The following is a 19,886-nucleotide window of genomic DNA, read 5'->3' as shown; positions in this document are numbered from 1 at the left end:
GGAAACCATGATGCTGATCTGATAACTAAAAGATTATTTTATGGGGATCCAGCTCCAGTAACCTTATTACACTGGTATCACTGGATTTGAGTAGCCTGGCTTGAAGTCTGTTCACCATTGCCATGAATTTGATGAAACAGAACATATATCATGCGAATGGGGTTAATAGCATTTTTCTTATGAAATAAGAAAACTATACTTACTTAAAGGATGTCAGGAAGGAAAGAATAAGAATGAATAAATCTACCACAGACTAGTTTTGTATGGCTTGTATGTGTACAAGAAATTTTTCAAAAGTTGGTATTCACTCAGTACTGTTTTTGTTTAAATTTATGCTATTTTGTTTGAGCTCAGGCTCAAAATACAGAGAAACCATTTTCTTCAAACTGACAGTAAATTAATTTTGTATATGAAGTAAAAATGAATGAGCTATGTGAACCTTTCATGATAAATATGTTTTCTTAGATGTTTTCCATGTTTTTTTTTTCCCTTATTTATTATTATAACATTCTTGCAAGCGCATTAAGTTTCAGTCTTTCTGAAACTTTTCAGAAAACATTCCCCTTTTAACAATAGGTCTAAAAGACACTTCTACCATTAATCACAACTGTTTTTTCCAAGAGTAAATCCAAATAAACTTAATGCCATTCAACGAAATTAAAAATGTGTTTGGTTATGGGACATAATCCAGTATACAACAGAACTAGAAGGCTATATAAAAAGCAAAAGAACAAAACAAAACAAAACAATCCCTACCTGGAATCTATAAGAAACTTGCTGGTTTTCCCCAAGTCGTTCTTTTGAAACTAATAGATACAATAATTTTAATTTTGTTTTACAAAACTATTTGAACACTCCAGAGAAATCTGTGTTTTGGTTTGCATCAACTTTATACAGCTCCTACCTCAAAAGGCTTTCATAAACACACCTTAATGTAATAGGAAATAGGAACAATAATGAGCAATAAGTTGGATGCCTAAAATTTGAAGTCCCTGCAAATCTAAAGATTAAATGTCTTAAGTATAAAGATTAAATTGTCTCTATTAAATGTTCAAAATTGTCATTTTCTATGTCTTTGAAAAGTTCAGATGTACCTGCATGCTTGTGCTTTTTTATCAACTAGCTGCTTAGTTTCATCTACTTTGTGATATAAGGAAATATAATCCATGCACATTTAAAAAAAAAAAAAAAAAGTATTCTGGAATCAGATAGGAAGAAAAGAATACCCATGGAAGCATGTATATATTGATATTACCAGAAATTAAGCCAAGTATTACTATAACATTTTACAAATTTGACGTGTTTTCTTTCAGTTCAAAATTACAGGAAATTCTTTATTTTCTGTGGAATTCAAATTCTACTTTACATTAAAAGAATGGCTTTGTGATTCTATACATATTCTGTGAAAAGGCATTTTCTGTGAAATCCATACAAGTTGAACATGGTTTTTATTATTTGTTTTTTAAAGGAAGAATATTTGCAAAGCAATACTTGGCACTTTTCAGGTGAAGGACATTCATATAATTGTGTATGATAATGCAAACCATACAGCAATGATGGAACAAAGCGTAAGATAGACCCACATCACACACTTAAAGTTAAAATCACACAGATGCATATATTGTTCCATACCTGTATAAATTTCTGTAAAAACAGACAAAAACAGAAGTTGAAGATATTATTTGAGTGCATTTTTTTCTTGTAAAAAATGTTACAAATTTCTAGCTAATAATCAATGAAGATGTAAATCTATATCTACATTTGTGCACTTCAGGTTTCAGCATAAAATCATGCTTCATTCCTTCTCAGATAATAAAAACAAGAATGCTACTAAGCAAAACAATTACCAGAAATTTAATTCCTACTGACATATACATAAATGCTTTTCTTTACATTTTTTGCTACATCAGAACTCAAATGAAATTACTGAAGTATATAGAAAATGTACAGAAAGCTAATATTGAACTCAGTTTTTCTTCATGGCCTAGTACCTGTGGAAATAGTTTTTGCATATACTACTGGCCATCTTTAGTTCGGGCAGACAAACCCTTCTCTGTTTCAAGATTCTGTTTTCATTTGCTTAAAATTTGCCAGATTGGCTGGACATTATTTATAACATGCTAAAATTATCATTTTGTTACTTCGATTTGTGTTGGCAGATGTTCCTACACCATATATTGGCTTGCCATGTAGACAAAAAAAAGTTGCAAACTTTTATTTCACCAACCAACAAAACCACAAAGCTTGATAAACTTTTTCTGATTAATAGCAATACCCACATTATTTGTAGGGCAGCCAGGGAAAAGGTAACCATGCTTAAAACCTTTGAAAAACTGTGATTTGCACATTCTTTCTGGGAAATAAGGAACAGATACATAGAGATTCTCATTTGCAATGAATATACCTTGTATCATCTACATAACTTAAATCTTCTCCCTGTCACCAAGGTACTCATACAACATTCTCACAACATGACTAATGAGATTCAAACCCCTGATCTGCTGTAGATGACTGGATTTACAGAGGCAGTATTCCCAGAGTACTCAGGGCTGTAAAGGCTTGGGATGCACATTCTTGTGGAATGGTGCATCCCAAGGTGCAAACTGAAAGCAGAGCTGAGATTACAACACTTACCTTATTGAATTTGTATGTTATGAACAAGGGCTTTTAGAGATGCTTTTGGGTTCTTGGCGCTGCTCCAGGAGGTACTGGGTCTCCTGCTGATCTTATATTTGCCAGACCCTTGTGGAAGTCTAACATCCACTGCTGGAGTGTCTAAACTGGCTAAGCAAAAGACCTTCTTCCTGATCTGTTTAGTTTTGGTGACAGAAACACCTGAATTTACATATTTATATGTCAAGTTTCAGAAACAATAGCAAGATTGGTAGAAACACCAGAAAAATTTCCAAAGAAGTTCTGCATTGACTTCATATAGGAGAAACAGCAAGTTCTCATCTGTACTGTTTCCCACATCACGTAGCCTTTTGATCAACCACGACAACCTTTTTCTTTATTGCTTGGAGGTAATACTTATTTTCTAGATCGTATACCATGGACTTGGACACTGTGCTTCTCTATCCATGAAGAGCTCCAATACGAGACAAAGTGAATCACATATCTCTCTGCACCATTTTATTTTTATTTTTTTGCCCTGAATAAAATTTGCTTTGGCTGCTCAGCATCAAGAGAGTGGCAAAACCAAATATGAACTGGTATTGAACAGGAGATAGTCTTTTGTGGTATAACACAGATATATGCTGTAAGGAGCCACAGGTCTTTTTTTTTTTTCTTTTTCTTTTTTCTTTTTTTTTTTTTTTCATGGGACTTGGCACAGGAAAGACTGAGATTTGGCCTGTGAGCACTGAAAAAGTAATTGCTCCGTTATATCTACTCTAGCCTTCATGAGCACTTACATTTCTTACTTATTATCTGCTTTGTAATTAGCTGTTCCCATAATAGAGTGTCCTGTGCTGAAAACTCCATTATTACTCTTGCTTTTCAACAGACTTAAGCATTTTTTTTTTCTGCTGAGTTGCCTTTCTCACTAGTTTACTTTCTTTTGCAACATGTTTAATGGCCAATTACCATTTTTGCTTTAATCTTAATTGCAACACATTTGGAGACATGTGTCATTAAGACTGCAACAAATAAGTAGACATTTCCTCAGAACTGAATTTCAATTTTCCTCTACAATTACATATATTTGATTAAAAAGGTCATACCTATTAGCAGCATCTAGACCAAACACACACAGTGCATTTTTTAAATGAGTCATGTAGTCATTTGGATCAGAGGATAATTCTCTTTGCTCTATTAAAAACATACTAAGGAGCTTTTTGCTTTGCTTTGTTTTGTTTCATCTTATTTTTTATTAGGAAAAAAAGAAATATTAATGTCAACTATTATAGGGGTATCACATATCAAATACACAATGTTAACCTGAAAGGGGCATTTTTATACTTTCTTCCTTGCTGAACTTTCCTTGCAAATAGAAGATTGATTGAACAATCGATGAACTGTGAGCATTCCTCCCCTTTCCTTCATACAGCTGAGTAAGATCTAGGTAAAATCTATATACTGATGCACCTCTCATGCTTTAAGATATGAGAAGACTTTAAACTTATGAAAGCAAAATAAAACTGCAGGAATCCAAAAAGATGGTTCTGATTGTGCCAGCACAGATAGAAGAATATAATGGGAATGTTTCAGCCATGTAACAAAATAAATAGCTTAAGACAAGAAAGGTACTTTGCTAACTTAAAATGGAGACCAGCAAAGGACCATAAAATATGGTAGTTTTGAGGTTTGGAAAAATATTGTTCAATTCCTTAGCATAAGAGAATGAGTTTTTCTCTTTTTCATGGACAATTAAATGACATGTTGATTTCAAAATATGATTTTTATTAGCTTATGCTTCATATTATTCTACATAAACTAAATACTTTCAGGTGTGCATTTAACGTGCTTCCACATGTAGATACAGTTATAATATAAATAGATATTTTATATACAGGTAGAATGTGACAATGGTAGCCATATCATTTATTAATTGCACTGTTCTTGAATCATATTTGAATTTTTAATGGAACAAAAAAGTATTTTCTTATAGAGACATGGGAGCTTTTACTTCACCTTCCATGAGACCGTTAGTACCCTTAAATGAGATACAGCCTCACAATATGTTTCTCACACACTCTGCTCCCTTCTGAAGCACTTAATATCAATTCTATAATAACTGTGATTCTATTATAGAAAGGCTACAATTGTACAATCAATATCATAATAGAAAAGTTATTATAATAACTCCCCAGCTAGAATACTATAATGGAATCAAGCTCATAAGAGGACTGAGAGGCCTGCTTAACACTGTGATAGATAAATTACTGCCAGAGACTATCAGTGATAAAGTATTGGACAGAACTGTAGCTAAATACACTTCTGAGCTATCTGTCTCCTGTTGCTAACATTAAAATCTTTGATTTGTCCTGCAGCTAAACTGAGTTTGCCTTTCTACCTGCTCCCAGTTCCAATAGTGGAGGATGCAGTAGAAAAACAGCTTATCCCATTTCTAAACATCAGCATAACTTCAGAATGTCCTTCAAAAAAACCCTCCTATATACATGACTGTAAGTGTTGTACCTCAGATATGAGAGAAAATGGGTGGGAGAGGAGACATTTTAGAAATATTTGCAGGGACTAGTATATTAGAACTGAACAGAAGCAGCTATACCAGATTTGTACTTAGGTTAAACCTCTGTATGAAAAGAGCATTATACTATAGTAGATACATGTATAAGAGTCAGGAAAGGAAAAGGAAAGAAAGAAGAAAAAAAAAGTATTTTTTTTCTTCTGTTCTCTTTTTAACAAGAGGAAATAAAGTAAAAGAACAAGAAAAAAAAAAGGAAAAATAAACATTGTTCTTGCAATCTAGCAGTCTTTTTTGTCACAATAAACAAAACAGATTAGTCAGGGAAATCAGGGAGAAATAAATATATGCAAACCACTATCTATAGATTGAATCCATTTCTATATTAATCTGAAAGGCTACCTTCTGTATGAATGCCCCTGAATGTCCAAATCTGAATTCCTTAATTCTGTGTTCTGCATAGTAGAGGGTTGCTGAACACATCCTGAAGTGGTATATGTTCTTCTCTATAGTGGTGCATACTCTTTAAATCTGATTTTGTGACTGAAGAACCAAACCTTTACAATATATAAGGTATATCCAACTTCAAGTTTCTTTCCAAGTAAATGAGAGCATTCGTAACACAGCATGTATGCTTTTCCACTGAGAAAAACACATCAAGAACTTCTGTGAAAATATTCAAAACTAGAACAGATATTGCTATATTACCTTTTTCATGTATTTGCTTTCTTAATAAAACAATTCTGTAACTGGTAATTTGTACACACAAAGCTATTCATCACAGAAACCTGAATATTTCCACACAATTAGAAAACATGGTTTAACTTTCCATTATTTATGTCGGCTTACTGTGAATGAGTTAAAGACTACTTCAACAGCTGTTTAATACTAAATAAACATGGTAGGAGAATGAGGTAGAGTTTTGTTATGAATCTAAATCTGATTTTATTTATACCATCATAAAACTAGGTAATATCAGTGTAAGAATTTGATTTGAAGTGGTGCCAAGTAAGCCTGTAAAGAACTAAACAACCTCAAAAATCCTTTATTTCAACAAGAATCCTACAGATTCTAAGCATCCTGTACCAACAGTGTTGTTTCCAGAGGATCTCAGTTACCATTAATGTAAAACCCTTGCCAGAGGGGTTTAACCTTACCAATGAGAGCATTAGAAAATGTGAGCTTCTAGAAGGGTGATAACAGAAATGGCGACTTTCTGAAATTTTAATCATTTACTTGAATATCTAAAGGAATACTGAAGTCTCCTGAAAATCTGTCTCCTTGTGAAGCAAGATCTTAACAGACCGCTATATGTAACCATGTGTAAAAATGGTTCCAAATCTTTCCATGCAGAGACAATTCTGAAAGCGCACTACACAATTACTTGTTATTTGACTAGATTTTATTCAGCAGAACATAAATTAAAACTAATAAAAATGACAAACTAGACTTTGACCATTAACTAAAATGATAAGAACAAACATTAGAGCTCCCTCTTTCTCATGAATGATGAATTTAATGCAACCATCTCCCCTAAAGGGGAAAAACCCTGCTGTCTCAACATACCAGGAAAATTGTCTTTTAATGATTATTCTGGAATCCTAAGTACGTATCATTATATTGAACTGCAGGAGGAAAAATGTGTTTATATTTAATTTATAAATCAACAAACGCCTCTAATGGAAATTATCAGTTAAACTAGATTTGCTCAAGAACACTGCACAATTTGTTATTTTAAATCATTTTAGCAGTGCATGTTTAAAATTACCCCCCCCAAATTTCTGTGAAAAAGGTCACAATAAAGCTTGCATTTTAAGTATTTCTTTAAGGCATCAACAGAAATAACCACGCATGATTTATGGATTCCAAGATAACTATAAATTGTTTTCTGAGAATGAAAGCATAATTTACAGACTGTCACGACCAATCAAATTAGAGAGAAAAATGTTTAGAACAATTGTGATGGCTATTCTATGGACATATGTCTCACATTTTCTAAATAATCTTATTTGTTAACAAACTGATTTTATAGGATCCATTTTGATTAATAATTAAACAGTTCTAGTAGATGTATAAATAAAGTTTACTTCACATTACTTGCAGCCTCGGGCATAATTGGCTGGTCACTTTAAGAGCTTCACTTGAGAAAATGAAGGACTAATAATGCTGTAGGAAGAGTGAAATGAGTTCAGACAATTGACAGAAATGCTTTCTAAAGTTAATTATGTTTGCTTTCCCTTCTCCCTTGGTGTTCATTACCTTTAAATGGAGCCACACATTGGCAGAAGTAATTACCAGGTTGGTCAATGCAGGTGGCTCCATTCTTGCAGGGAAATGAAGCACACTCATCTATATCTGTTTCGCATCTTGCACCTTTGAAAAGACAAAAGATTTGAACATTAAGTAAGACAATCAGCTGCCAATTTCTAATTCATTTGCACCACAAGGATCTCAAGTAACTTGTGAGAAGAAACTGATATGAATCAGCTAAGTAAAGATCCATACATACAAATGTCAGCATACATTTAATTCTTCTCACCACAAATATATCACAACTTCTGAGTTGCTAAATGGTAACTAATCTTCCTGATATGCAGACTAATTTATCTTGTGCTGTTTAGTTTACAGATGGAGTCAGTGTTCCAGTTTGTTGGGATGCAAATGAAACATTAGACCAAGGAGCAGATAAGGAGAAATGAGAAGGAAATACAAGCAAATTAGCCAATGATATCTTAATGAATGCTTTGTGGTCTACCTCTTTGTAGAAAACACGATTGACAGGACTCACCAGTAAAGCCAGGTAGACAGATGCATTCATAGCCACCAATAAGGTCTTCACATGTTGCATTATGAAGACATGGAGAAGAATGACATTCATTTATATTTGTTTCACAGGTTGTGCCTATAAATATACAGTCAGACATAGGGAAGAAGTTATTGTATAACACATATAATTAAATAACAATCATTTTAATTGAATATAGCTCACATAGTGAAATATATTTGACAGCCTTCAAGATTTGTAGCCTTCATATTCAAATTTGGTCACTTAAGACAGTATGTTGAGGATTTTAAGGTTTAAACTATTCACTCATTTTCTAATAATCTAAAAAGCACAGTCTTTGCAGTCATTGAATAAATTTATTGGGCCTAAAGCAGGTAATTTCTTTATATATAGAAGAATAGCAAAAAAATTACATTAAATATAATAAGCAGCATTGCAATGACATGGGAGGAAATCTTCCATGTGTAAGTACAGAAGATATACTTCTGGGAAATGGAAAAAGACATGTAATGTAGAGAACACCACTTAGTCTAGACAATAGCTAACATAACAACATACTTTCTTAGCATACACAAAGACTATCTTGAATATATTACAGAATAAGTGAATTCACTAATAATTTTTTTATCATTTGAAGATTTGAAGAATAAATGAAAAATTACAGCAAATTGCAAGATTTGGGATGTTCAAAGAATCTTTATAAACCAAATTTCAGGCCATAGTGGTTCTGAATATAACTAGCAGTAGAGATGTAGTAGTTCACCCTGTGACATTTGAATTGTACATTGCTTTGAATTTCAATGATTACAAGTCAATGTTGTTTAAAAGATGATGCACTAAAAAGAAAATGGATGCACTTTAAATTCCTCATCTGAGCTGGAAGCAAAGAATAACTGCAGATAGTTATCAAAGTGATTACATTTCTCATATGAATTGTACAAATGCGCCAAGAACAAAACCTTTCCCACATAGCTTTTTTTTTTTTTTTTTTCTCTGATTCTATTATATTACATCTGCCAACAGTTTAAAGAGCTTATAGAAAACAATATATGGTATTTGCAAAATTTCGTTGAACCCAGATGATCTATTTTCAATAGCTAAGCAACCAGCCAACAGAAAACACCTATTTCCATGCTGTCATGAAAACAAAGCAAAGAAGTTTTGTAAAGATGTACTTACATCTTAAAGACTGTAGTCTTTTTTTTCTATAATATTCTTTTTCATTCATTTCTTGTTGAGAAGTGATGTACCTAATTTACTTGTTTAGAACTTTACATGACACTAAAACGTCTGTATATATCTCATCTGATATGTTAAAAAATTGGTGTAAAACTCAAACATTTGTAAAATAATAGTTATGTGGATTTTTAATACCTTGAAATCCATCCTGACAGACACAACTGAAGGCATTCAGATGATCAACACAAGTGGCTCCACTGTGACAGGGATCACTAAGACACTCGTCCACCTCAATCTCACAGTTATTACCTGGAAACATGAAGGATTCATTTTATTAGGAACATGCCACTGGTGAGTCACCAGTTGTGAGAAGCAACAACAAAATGAAATAATGGAGATTAGTTACATACAACTTTTACCAATGATCCAAAAAATGCCCTCAGGGAATTTATTTCTCAACAATGCGAAGCAAAGACATGATGGGAAATGTGTAGATTCATTTATAGACCCACTCAAGTATTTGTATCTTGTCATATTTTAAGGGCAATAAACTTTGAGTTTTCCTGAAACATCATGGAAGTGTAAGTTGGTTTCTAACACCATATATCAGAGTCTTTTCTTCTATAATTTATTTTTTGTTTATTTATTAATTATGCATTTTTATGAAGATTTCCATGGGAAATATAATGAATGGGAGTAATTATAGATCCTGATTTCTTGTTGAGAAGTGATGTACCTAATATTTTTCCAGCCTGCAAGGGAAAAAAAGCTCAGGAAATATTTATTTGCAAATTGTATATGACATCCAAATAGATGATAATAGGTAAAAAGTTCATGATTATTTCTGAGGGGTTTTGTGTTTTATTTGCCCACAGAAAAAGTATAAACTAAAAATACTAATCTAATGTTATGTAGATGTGAGTATAAGACTTCAAAACAAAACAAAACAAACAAAAAACAAAACAAAATAATAATTCAATAAAATAAGACGCCATCACAACTTTATTATAAATAACACAGGACAATTTTATTTAAAATTTTCATAATAATAATAAAATAAACTAACCATACATAGCAGCAAGATATAGCATTTTTTTTATGTTACAGACACTAATACTGCTGTTATTAAATTACAGGTTGTTTCATCTAAATGGATGCCTACATTAGGATGCAGAGCAGCAATTTAAGAGGTATGGTGGACATAACTGTGTCTACTTGAGACCTGAATCCCTCTGTTTGCCTGTGTCCTCCTTGACTACAGAGACTCTAGAGTCAGCCTGTTTCTGATTTAAAAGCTAAGTCAAAGTCCCTGCAATCCAGATAAATCTGGACTGCAGAGCTGACCTACTGAAAAGGGAAATCCTGCTGTGTTTGATCCGAGTCTCTGTCTAGATATGTTCTTTTTTTGTCTGTTTGTTTGCTTTGCAGTGCAATCTGGAATTATAAAGACAATATGCTGACATATCCAAACTACTTTTGATCTAGTCATGCCTAGTACTGATGACAATGACCAGCAGGACAGATTTAAGCATGAGTAGATAAGCCTGCCCAGAGTCTTGCATGTACATTTGACAGTTGAGGTCATTGTTACTGCAGCTTTATTGTTACAGGAAGCACAAGCAGATATATTAAGGCCAGCTTGCATATGGCTACAGGAGCTGCGATCATATCAGTGTAAGTCAGACACCCTGTCTAAAGTAGCATGAAGTAAGAGTGGCTGGGTCCCTCATAGTTAGTAACTTTTACAATGGAATACTCATGTGCTGGAAAACAAAAACTGCTTCTGCCTGACTCAGAAACACTGCTAAATTATATCAATCACTACTTCTGAATAACATTGTTTTCTGTGGTTTAGGACTGACTTAAACAGTTGTTAAACAATATTTTCTGTTGAACCCACCTATAAAGCCAGGTGCACAGAAACAAAGATAGCCATCAAATATGTCTTTACAGATGCTGGAGGCTCCACATGGTTGTGACAGGCAGGCAGTAATATTTGCTTCACAAAACTGACCACTAAAACCTGATGAAAAATAAAGCAGAAGACATAAAGACTTTAGTATGACATTTAGTACAAAAAAACAGGCAAGTGAGAGATAAATTTTGCTAAGTACTTTTATATTCTTTTATTTCAAAAGTTTGTTTAGAATAGAGAAAAATACCACTTCCTTTGAAAGCTTGCTTCATATATAAACCAATTCTAAATTAAACAAAAGAACTGTACGATAAAGCCATACTAGAAATGATTAAAATCACTTATGATACAAAAGGCCTTGAAGAGAATTTGACAGAATGACAATTTTCCAAAACAGTTTAATACACATATTTCTAGTTTTACTGAAATAGTGGTAAGCGCACTGTTGATGAATGCTTTCTCATTTTTAATGTAGCACTCTGTACTGTCTTTAAGAAAAAGTGAAAAAAGAAAATTATCCTAATAAGAAACCTAATTTTGTGAAACACTGAATGTCCTAGTTTCTTGTCGAGGGCTACATAGGCACAATGTTTAAAAAAGAAAACCAAAGATAAAATTTGAATCAAAATTTTACACTTAGGGTATTGGCACATTGGCAATGGCATTAGAGTTTCGGAAGCCATCATCCAGGAAGAAAATCAGAGATGGCTGAGAGATGACAGCATCTTTATTTTAGAGTGTACTCAATAAATAGTTGAAAGTTAATATACTCTTTCACTGAAAAATGTTTTCAATTATAGATAATTTTAAAGTAGTTGATATAAATCAATTAAAATATCAAGCATTATGTGTGGAGCTAGGATCCAACTGCTCGTTATAAATGCCAAATTTCAAACTTCAGACATTTTTGTTGTAATTTATGTCAGAAAAAAATAATCTGTGAATAAAAGAAGTGTAAGGTTTTCTGTTTTTCTTTTTTTTTTTTATTAACAGAACACTGAAAAAGTTTCTAAAGATTTTTAGATCCTTGCAAAAATAATACCTCAGCAAAGATCAAAAGAGACAGGACCTATTTATTATAATTTAACAATTATAGCATAAAAAGCCACTAAAGACTTAAACCAGGGATTTGGTTCAGTGAGCTAAATATAATTAATTCAAATGTCTTGCAAGCTTGGATACTAAGTCTGGTTGAAAACCTGAACTTCACATTTCATTTAAAAATAGATTTATGATTGAATGTCCTGCTTCAGTAGCATAGGTTTTGCAAGACAAGATTCTAGTGTGCCAGTGAGTTGCCCTGTATCTACCCTTGAGTTCATCAACATTTTACACAACAATGAGAAAAAGAGAGAATCTTTGGTCAAAGGCATTCAAACAAATCTGTATTCCTACAGTATACTGTGGTAGCCTAAAATCTCAAGATAACCTTTTTTAAAAAAAAAATAATAATAAATAGTAAGTGCAGATGCAGAGGAATCATATAATCATAGAATGGTTTGGCTTGGAAGGAACATTAAAGATCACCTAGTTCTACCCCCCTGCCATGGACAGGGACACGCCCCCCAGACCAGGTTGCCCAAAGCCCTATCTAACCTGGCCTTGAGGTCCTCCAGGGATGGGGCATATACAGCTTCTCTGGACAACCTTTTCCAGTGTCTCACCACCTTCAGAGTAAGAACTTCTTCCTAATATCTAATCTAACTCTATCCTCTTTTAGTTTAAAGCCATTACTACTTGTCTTGTCAATACACCCCCAGATGAAGAGTCCCTCCCCAGCTTTCCTGTAGGCCCCCTTTAGGTACATGGAAGGCCACGAGAAGGTCTCCCCGGATTCTTCTCTTTTCCAGGCTAAACAGCCCCAGCTCTAGGCCTGTCTTCATAGGAGAGGTGCTCCAGCCCCTTGATCATTTCTGTAGCCCTCCTCTGGACTTGCCCTAATAGATCCATTTCCTTCTTGTGCTGGACATGTCACAATGCTCCAAGTGGGGTCTCACAAGAGCAGAGCAGAGGGTGAGAATCACCTGCCTTGACCTGCTGGCCACACTTCTTTTGATGAAGCCTGGGATAAGGTTGGCTTTCTGGGCTACAAGTACACATTGCCAGCTCATATCAAGCTTCTCATCAACCAGCACCTCAAGGTCCTTCTCATCAGGACTGATTTCAATCCATTCTCCACCCAGCCTGTATTTTGTAATAAATTATTAGAAAATTTTAGAAGTTCTTTCTCGCTTGGGCCTAGTTTAGTGTAGTCTTCAAATTAAAACATATATAAACCATGTCCTTAGGGCACTACTGAAGAGCTCCCAGTCTAGAAGAATTTTTAGTTGTTGAACAGCTGGTTAGATGAAGTAAGACAGCAATTTCTGACCATCAGGGTAAATTGCTGAATCATACTGCACTTTAGAAATCCTGGCTTGTATAACAAGCCTTTGAGGCATAAATACAAGACAATTCATATTAAGACTGTCCTACACTTTCAGTCATTTTGATTTTTAAATCAATAGATGCAGAAAGGTGTCTTCAAGCTATGTTTCTGCTCTATCCAAAACACCAGCTGTGCAATGTCCTCATAAAGCTGAAATTTTCCTCCCTGTTGATCGCTATTAAAAATTTAAGCATCTCTCTCACTTTTGCCTTTGTAAATAAATGTTAACGTCTGCTTATTGAAGTACTACATAAAACATAGAAATTAAGATAAAGAAGTAAAATTGAAACATTAATCAGTAATGGTAATAGTTATGTACAGATACATGCACAACTGTTGTATGTGGTTAAGTGAAATTGACATCAAATTGGAGACAATGTAGAAAAGCTAATGTGTTTTCTTTTACTTGACAAATTAAATATTCATAATAACGTTAAAGATTGGAAAAAAAGGATCATAACCTATGTATGCTTTCATTTCTGTGTTTTGAATCCATTAGCAGTGTTGCTGCATTGACAAATATATCTGAAGTTAATATACCAAGTTCAAAAACAAGGAAGGGGTGGTGGTTTCAGGGCCAAATTTTAATATTAAAAATATGGTTTTGTATAAAGTTTTCAGCAAAACAGATTCAGTAGTATTACTTAGGAATATACTATCTCCTATCAAAAGAAATGTGTCTTTTTCTAATAGTTTCTCAAAAGAAACTTCATGAATTTAGACAATGGAAATTTAGCAGCAACCTATTTAAAACATATTTTTTTCAGATAAGCTACTTTTACATTCTTCAGACCTTTCTTTATGACAAACCCAAATGTCTCATGACAAAAGTGATTTTTAGCAGTCAGACTATGACATGTAAACTCTCTGGGGAGATCGCTGCATTGTGATCCATTCTGACATAGTCCAGACACGTTTACTAGAATTTCACTACATGGTTCCTTATATTCTGGATGGCAGGTACATCTGAAGCTGTTAGCTGGAACCTCATATTAAGGGTTATTGTCAGGGCCAGCAGGATTTGATGTGCATTCATTCACTCTTATTGAACAAGTATTACTTATGGTGAAAAAATTTTATGGTTACGACTAAAATTATACTGGGGAAAAAAAAATAAACAGACTGGCAGGGACAAATGTCAGAATTTATTTAATTATTTAAAACCCAAACAATGTTTTCACTGTTACACACTAATGGGTTGCTAATTTCACTTTACTTACAGTCTTACACTGGATATTAATAACATAAAAGCCATTTTATTTATTTATTTATTTATTGAGATGGAAGTGATTGATACTGTTTTGTCATGCAATACCTATCATAATTTTGTTGGGGTCCTCTAGAATTTCAAATATAAAAATGGTACATGTTGCAAAAATTATACAAAATGTAAAAAGTTCATAACTAATTTTAGCATAGGTGAACAAAATAGAGAAGTAATAAAAAGGAAAAATCACCTCTGTATGGAAAACAGAAAAAAAATGCTGCCGTTACCTCAGAAAATACAACAGTAATGTACTATGATCATCTGCACTAATAAATACATGTTATTGTTTTGTTGGAGTAACCAGTCACAGCTATAAAAGACACAGTGTAAGATGTAATTTCCTCTGCTTTATCCCTCTTGCATATATGGTTTCTGGAACTCAGAGATCAAAAACCACTAAGTAATTCTCAGTAAAGACTGTGAGAACTTCAGTTAGGTTTCTGTAACATAACATAATTCCTCTCTAAAAAATTTAGAAACTTCATATTCCGAAATTAAAGAGATTGAGGAATGATGCATATGTGACTTTGAGAAGGCTTTTGCTCTCTTTGAAGACTGCTCATTATCACAAGCAGACTTTTGATTTTACAACAGCTACAATCTTGGAAATGGTACTCAGTTCCTGTGAGAAGTTCAGGTATCATTTCATTTCCCAGTTTGGCTCAGGGACAAGCCAAAACTTGTGTTTATGTACACATAATCTAAAGGAAAGTTAAAACACCTTGTAAGAATACATTTTTATGAGTATTTGGGGTGTTGGTACATCAATTTCTTACCTAAGTATTCCATTCCTTGGATAAATAGATAAATATTCTAAGGAAAAATAATTTCAACAGATTTACAATTCTATATCATTAAAATCACAGTCATAGAATCATTTATGTTGGAAAAGACCTCCAAGCTCATCAAGTCCAACTGTTAACATAGCAATGCCAAGTTTACCATTAAACCACTAAACCACATAAGCACCACATCTACATGTCCTTTCAATACCTCCAAGGGTGGTGACTCAGCTGCTTCCCTGGGCAGCCTGTTCCAGTACTTCACAAACCTTTTGGTGAAGATTTCTTTTCTTGACACATCCAATCTAGACCTCCCTTGGCACAACTTGAGGCCATTTCCTTTTGTCTTATCATTTGGTGCTTCGGAGAAGAGACCAATCCCCACCTAGGTACAACCTTCTTCAAGGTGGTGGTAGAGAGCAATGAGGTCTCTCCTAAACCTCATTTTTCTCTAGGCTAAACAACCCCAGCTCCCCCAGACACTCCTTGCAAGACTTGTTCTCTAGACCCTTTGTTGGCTTTGTTGTGCTTCTCTGGACATGTTCTAGCATCTCACTATCCTTCTTGTAGTGAGGGGCCCCAAAGTGAACACATTATTTGAGGTGCAGCCTCACCAGAGCTGAGTACAGGGGGACAATCACTGCCCTAGTCTTTCTGGCACATTGTTTCTGATACAAGCCAGGATGCTGTTGGCCTTCTTGGCCACCTGAGCACGCTGCTGGCTCATATTCACCTGGCTAGTGACCAATACCCCCAGATTATTTTCTGCTGGCAAAAAATAATTATCCCAGTTTATTTTCACATGGCAGAAGGTTTGAAGTGAAGTGTTTCAACAGTTTTAAATCTTTTTAAAAGGTTTCTTGAGTAAGTAGTAAGTTAAAAAATAATTTTTGTAGACCAATAGTAATTTTTATTCCATCTTTTCTGATGAAGTTACATTTTATCAGATATTCCTCAAAAAGCTTTACTGGCAGCTGAAAAATCATCACTACAGATTGCTTTAAATTTAATATAACAATTTTCTGATGGGAAGACTGAAAAAATATTTTTATAGCACAAACTAATATACATCATTTAAGATTAATTTAATCTGGAGATGAATCTTGGATAGAAGTCCACCTTCTGCTGATCATTCATTCCCTTTAGTATCAAAAAATACATGTACATATACCATAAACCATGTGACAATGATGTCAAGATGGCATATCCCTCACAGGCAACAACCAGAGATTCCATCTAGGCATCAGATACAGAAACTGTGACTTTTTTGCCTCAGTCCTTACTAGCAAGAGCTCTAGCCACATAGCCTAGGCCTTAGAAGGAGAAGGCAGGGACTGGAAGAATGATGAACCACACACTGTAGGAGAAGACAAGGTTTGAGACTAGCTAAGGAACCCAAGGTGCACAAGTCCATGGGACCCGATGAGATACATCCATGGGTCCATAGGGAACTGTCAGATATAGTTGCTAAGCCACAATCCATCATATTTGAGAAGTCATGGCAGTCTAGTGAAAGTTCCCACTGGAAGAGGGGAAACATGACCCCCATTTTTAAGAAGGAAAAAAATGTAGAGCCGGGGAACTAGAGGACAGTCAGTCTCACCTATGTGCCTGCCAAGATCATGGAGCAGATCCTCCTGGAAACTATGCTAAGGTACATGGAAAATAAGGAGGTGATTGATGACAGCTAACAAGGCTTCACTAAGGGCAGATTGTGCCTGACAAATCTGGTGGCCTTCTATGATGATGTTATAACATTGCTGGATAGGGGAAGAGCAACTGACATCATTTATGTGGACTTGTGCAAAACATTTGGCGCTGTCCCTCATGATATCCTTGTCTGTAAATTGGAGAGACATGGATTTGATGGATGAACCACTCAGTGGGTAAGGAATTGGCTGGATGGTTGCACTCAAAGAGCCTGTGGGAACTTCACAAAGTTCAATGAGGCTGAGTGCAAGGTCCTGTACATGGGCTGGGAAAATCCCAAGCACAAATACAGGCTGGGTGGAGAATGGATTGAAATCAGCCCTGATGAGAAGAACCTGGGGGAGTTGGTTCTTCACTCTTGAGAAATCCATGTTACTTAATGACCGATTGTTATCCTTTTGTTATTTTCAAGTGCTAAAAATGCAGTTCATTTTCCCATCTTGTCTATTTTTTTTTATAAGAATTTAAGTTAAACCTGACAGCTCATGTTCACCTCTGTTCGTATCTACTCTTCTGTTATTTGACCTATCCACAAGAACAAAGCACTGAAATTGCTCAGAATCTTTTCTAAGTAGCATGCTGGAGTTCTGGCTAAACAGACCTTCAAAGTATACATTTTTATCTAAGTGTTTTCTAGGTTATTCTTTTTTTTCTTATGTTTAAAGATCTTTATTGTGGACTGTTCAACTGTTCACTGTGACTTTTTTTTTTTTTCCAACATCCCTTCTGTATAAAAACTTTATACAGAAAAGTATTTATACAGTTTTTCTGTATAAAGATTTTATACAGAAGGGATGTTGAAAATTTCTTGGCATTTCATTTCAAATATGATACGTCAACAACTTAGTCTCTTTTTCTAGGAAAACCTTTTTGATCTCTTATAAAGAATTGCCCAAGTATCAGATGTAGATTTCCTCCCATCATTTTTTATTTTCAGGTTACTTTGTTTCTTCTTGGATATAGAGCAAAACAGAAGAACAAGAGTTAATTATCTAGAAGTTTCTTTCAAGAGATGTGACTCCATAAACTTTGCTGTTAGTGATCTTCAAATTTATCTGTAAATCTCTGACCTTTCTGTTACTCTTTCTCTTTATTCTCCCCTGTCTAGAATTTCTTTCTGATAGTCAGGGCTAATGAGTGCCTCCCTTACCTCTCTCGTAGCAGCCCGACTTGAATGACTTTTTCTACTGCTTTGGACAAACTTAAGCCATAAAATTTAATAAGATGTAAGAGAACCATTGTTCTCTCTCTATATATTTTTTTTTTAATCCCCTCCCCCCCTCTAACCAGGGTAGAAGGACACAAGGCCAAATACAGCTTCCAGTACTCTAGGAACATTTTTGTCAGTTCCAGTAAAAGATGGATTAGACCTAGAGAAAAAAGGATTAAGTAAGAACAGAGGTGTACTCTATAGATCTTATAGAAATACACCAGAAGACTTACAGCTATTACAACAGAAGTTTGATTACTGTAGCACAGCAGGCAACTCCAGTTTCTCTTTTATTTACACTAAAGTCACAGAATAAGATTTTATTCTGACTGTGCTTGCTGCCTTGGAATGTGTCAGACTATATCTTATCATTTTATGGTATGATGTATTAGAACAGGACCTAATGCTATTTTACAGCTGGAGAATAACATAGATGAAGAAGAAAAGGAGAAAGAAAAACCTTATGAAATAATAGCAGTTATCCATTTCCATTTTACAAGATGGACTTCAAAGAGGTCAGTGTTTGTGGCTTTGTTTGGAAGTATGACAAGACATATTTAGAAGGCAATGTATATCACTGTACATATCTTGTTTCTTATTAGCAATAGGTAATTTATTACCCTTTCCTAGCTTATCTGTTCTAATAATTTATATAAAAACGTCAGACATTTATACATTCCTTTGTGTATAAGAAAAAAATGAGACTAAGAAGTTGCCTAACAGTAATAGCCTTGGTCTTTCTATATAATTTTATATTGCATTGTCATAGATAAGTGTAAAATATCACTTCACAAAAATTCAGCAGATAAAGAAAGAATTCTTGAGTCATACTCCTCTCTTCTGCCCATAAAGGAGTGACTGTACATGCTACTTTGGTATTTTTTAAAACAAATTATGTGTAACAAGACCAAAATAAATATTACAGGCATTTTCTTCCAAATAAGGCAAAATGCATGCTGAAAACCTTAAATATAAATTTGCATATCCAAACAATTTTTAAAGGTCTTTAAGGATGCTGTCTGATTTTTAGTAATTTTTCTCCCCCTGTGAATATTATCTAAACAAGTATAGCAGGTACCTTGTCTGGAATCAAAAATCAGTTAGAATCAGGGAAGAAAGAACACTGCTAATAGGTCAGTATATTACAGTTAGTTTCAACTTCTAAACCAATGACATATTTTAAACAAAAAACATAGTTCACAGATTAATAATCTAGAACTAAAAAACATAAAATCATACAGCTCAAATGTTCTTGGGTGTATCAGAAAATAAAGAAACTAAACATCTTGATTGTCATGTGATTTAAAGCACCTATAGTGAGATTAACTCAAATTAAAATTATGTTGCTCCAGAAAGCAGAGCCAGAGCTATAACACTTCTTTAAAAAAAAAAAAAAAAAAAAAAAAGGAAAAAAAAGAGGAAATTCAAAAAATATTAAGTTATTAATTAATTAATTAATTAATT

At 34.0% G+C, this 19,886-nt stretch overlaps 1 protein-coding gene across 1 annotated transcript in view; it reads right to left on the bottom strand.

Moving 5' to 3' along the window:
• The window catches only part of EYS (eyes shut homolog), an 836,985-nt gene that overhangs the window by 572,694 nt on the left and 244,405 nt on the right, over positions 1 to 19,886 (bottom strand). The window contains exons 14-17 of the mRNA XM_032185496.1: positions 11,011 to 11,133; positions 9,306 to 9,419; positions 7,935 to 8,048; positions 7,406 to 7,519 (exon numbers count right to left, since the gene is read on the bottom strand). Coding sequence (XP_032041387.1) covers positions 7,406 to 7,519; positions 7,935 to 8,048; positions 9,306 to 9,419; positions 11,011 to 11,133 — 465 coding nt within the window. The remainder of the gene's footprint in view (positions 1 to 7,405; positions 7,520 to 7,934; positions 8,049 to 9,305; positions 9,420 to 11,010; positions 11,134 to 19,886) is intronic.

Source organism: Aythya fuligula, chromosome 3 (assembly GCF_009819795.1).
Source record: "Aythya fuligula isolate bAytFul2 chromosome 3, bAytFul2.pri, whole genome shotgun sequence".
In the NCBI taxonomy this organism is placed as follows: Eukaryota; Metazoa; Chordata; class Aves; order Anseriformes; family Anatidae; genus Aythya; species Aythya fuligula.
The sequence above is the reverse complement of the archived record's forward strand: the minus strand, read 5'-3'. Positions and strand labels throughout refer to the sequence as shown.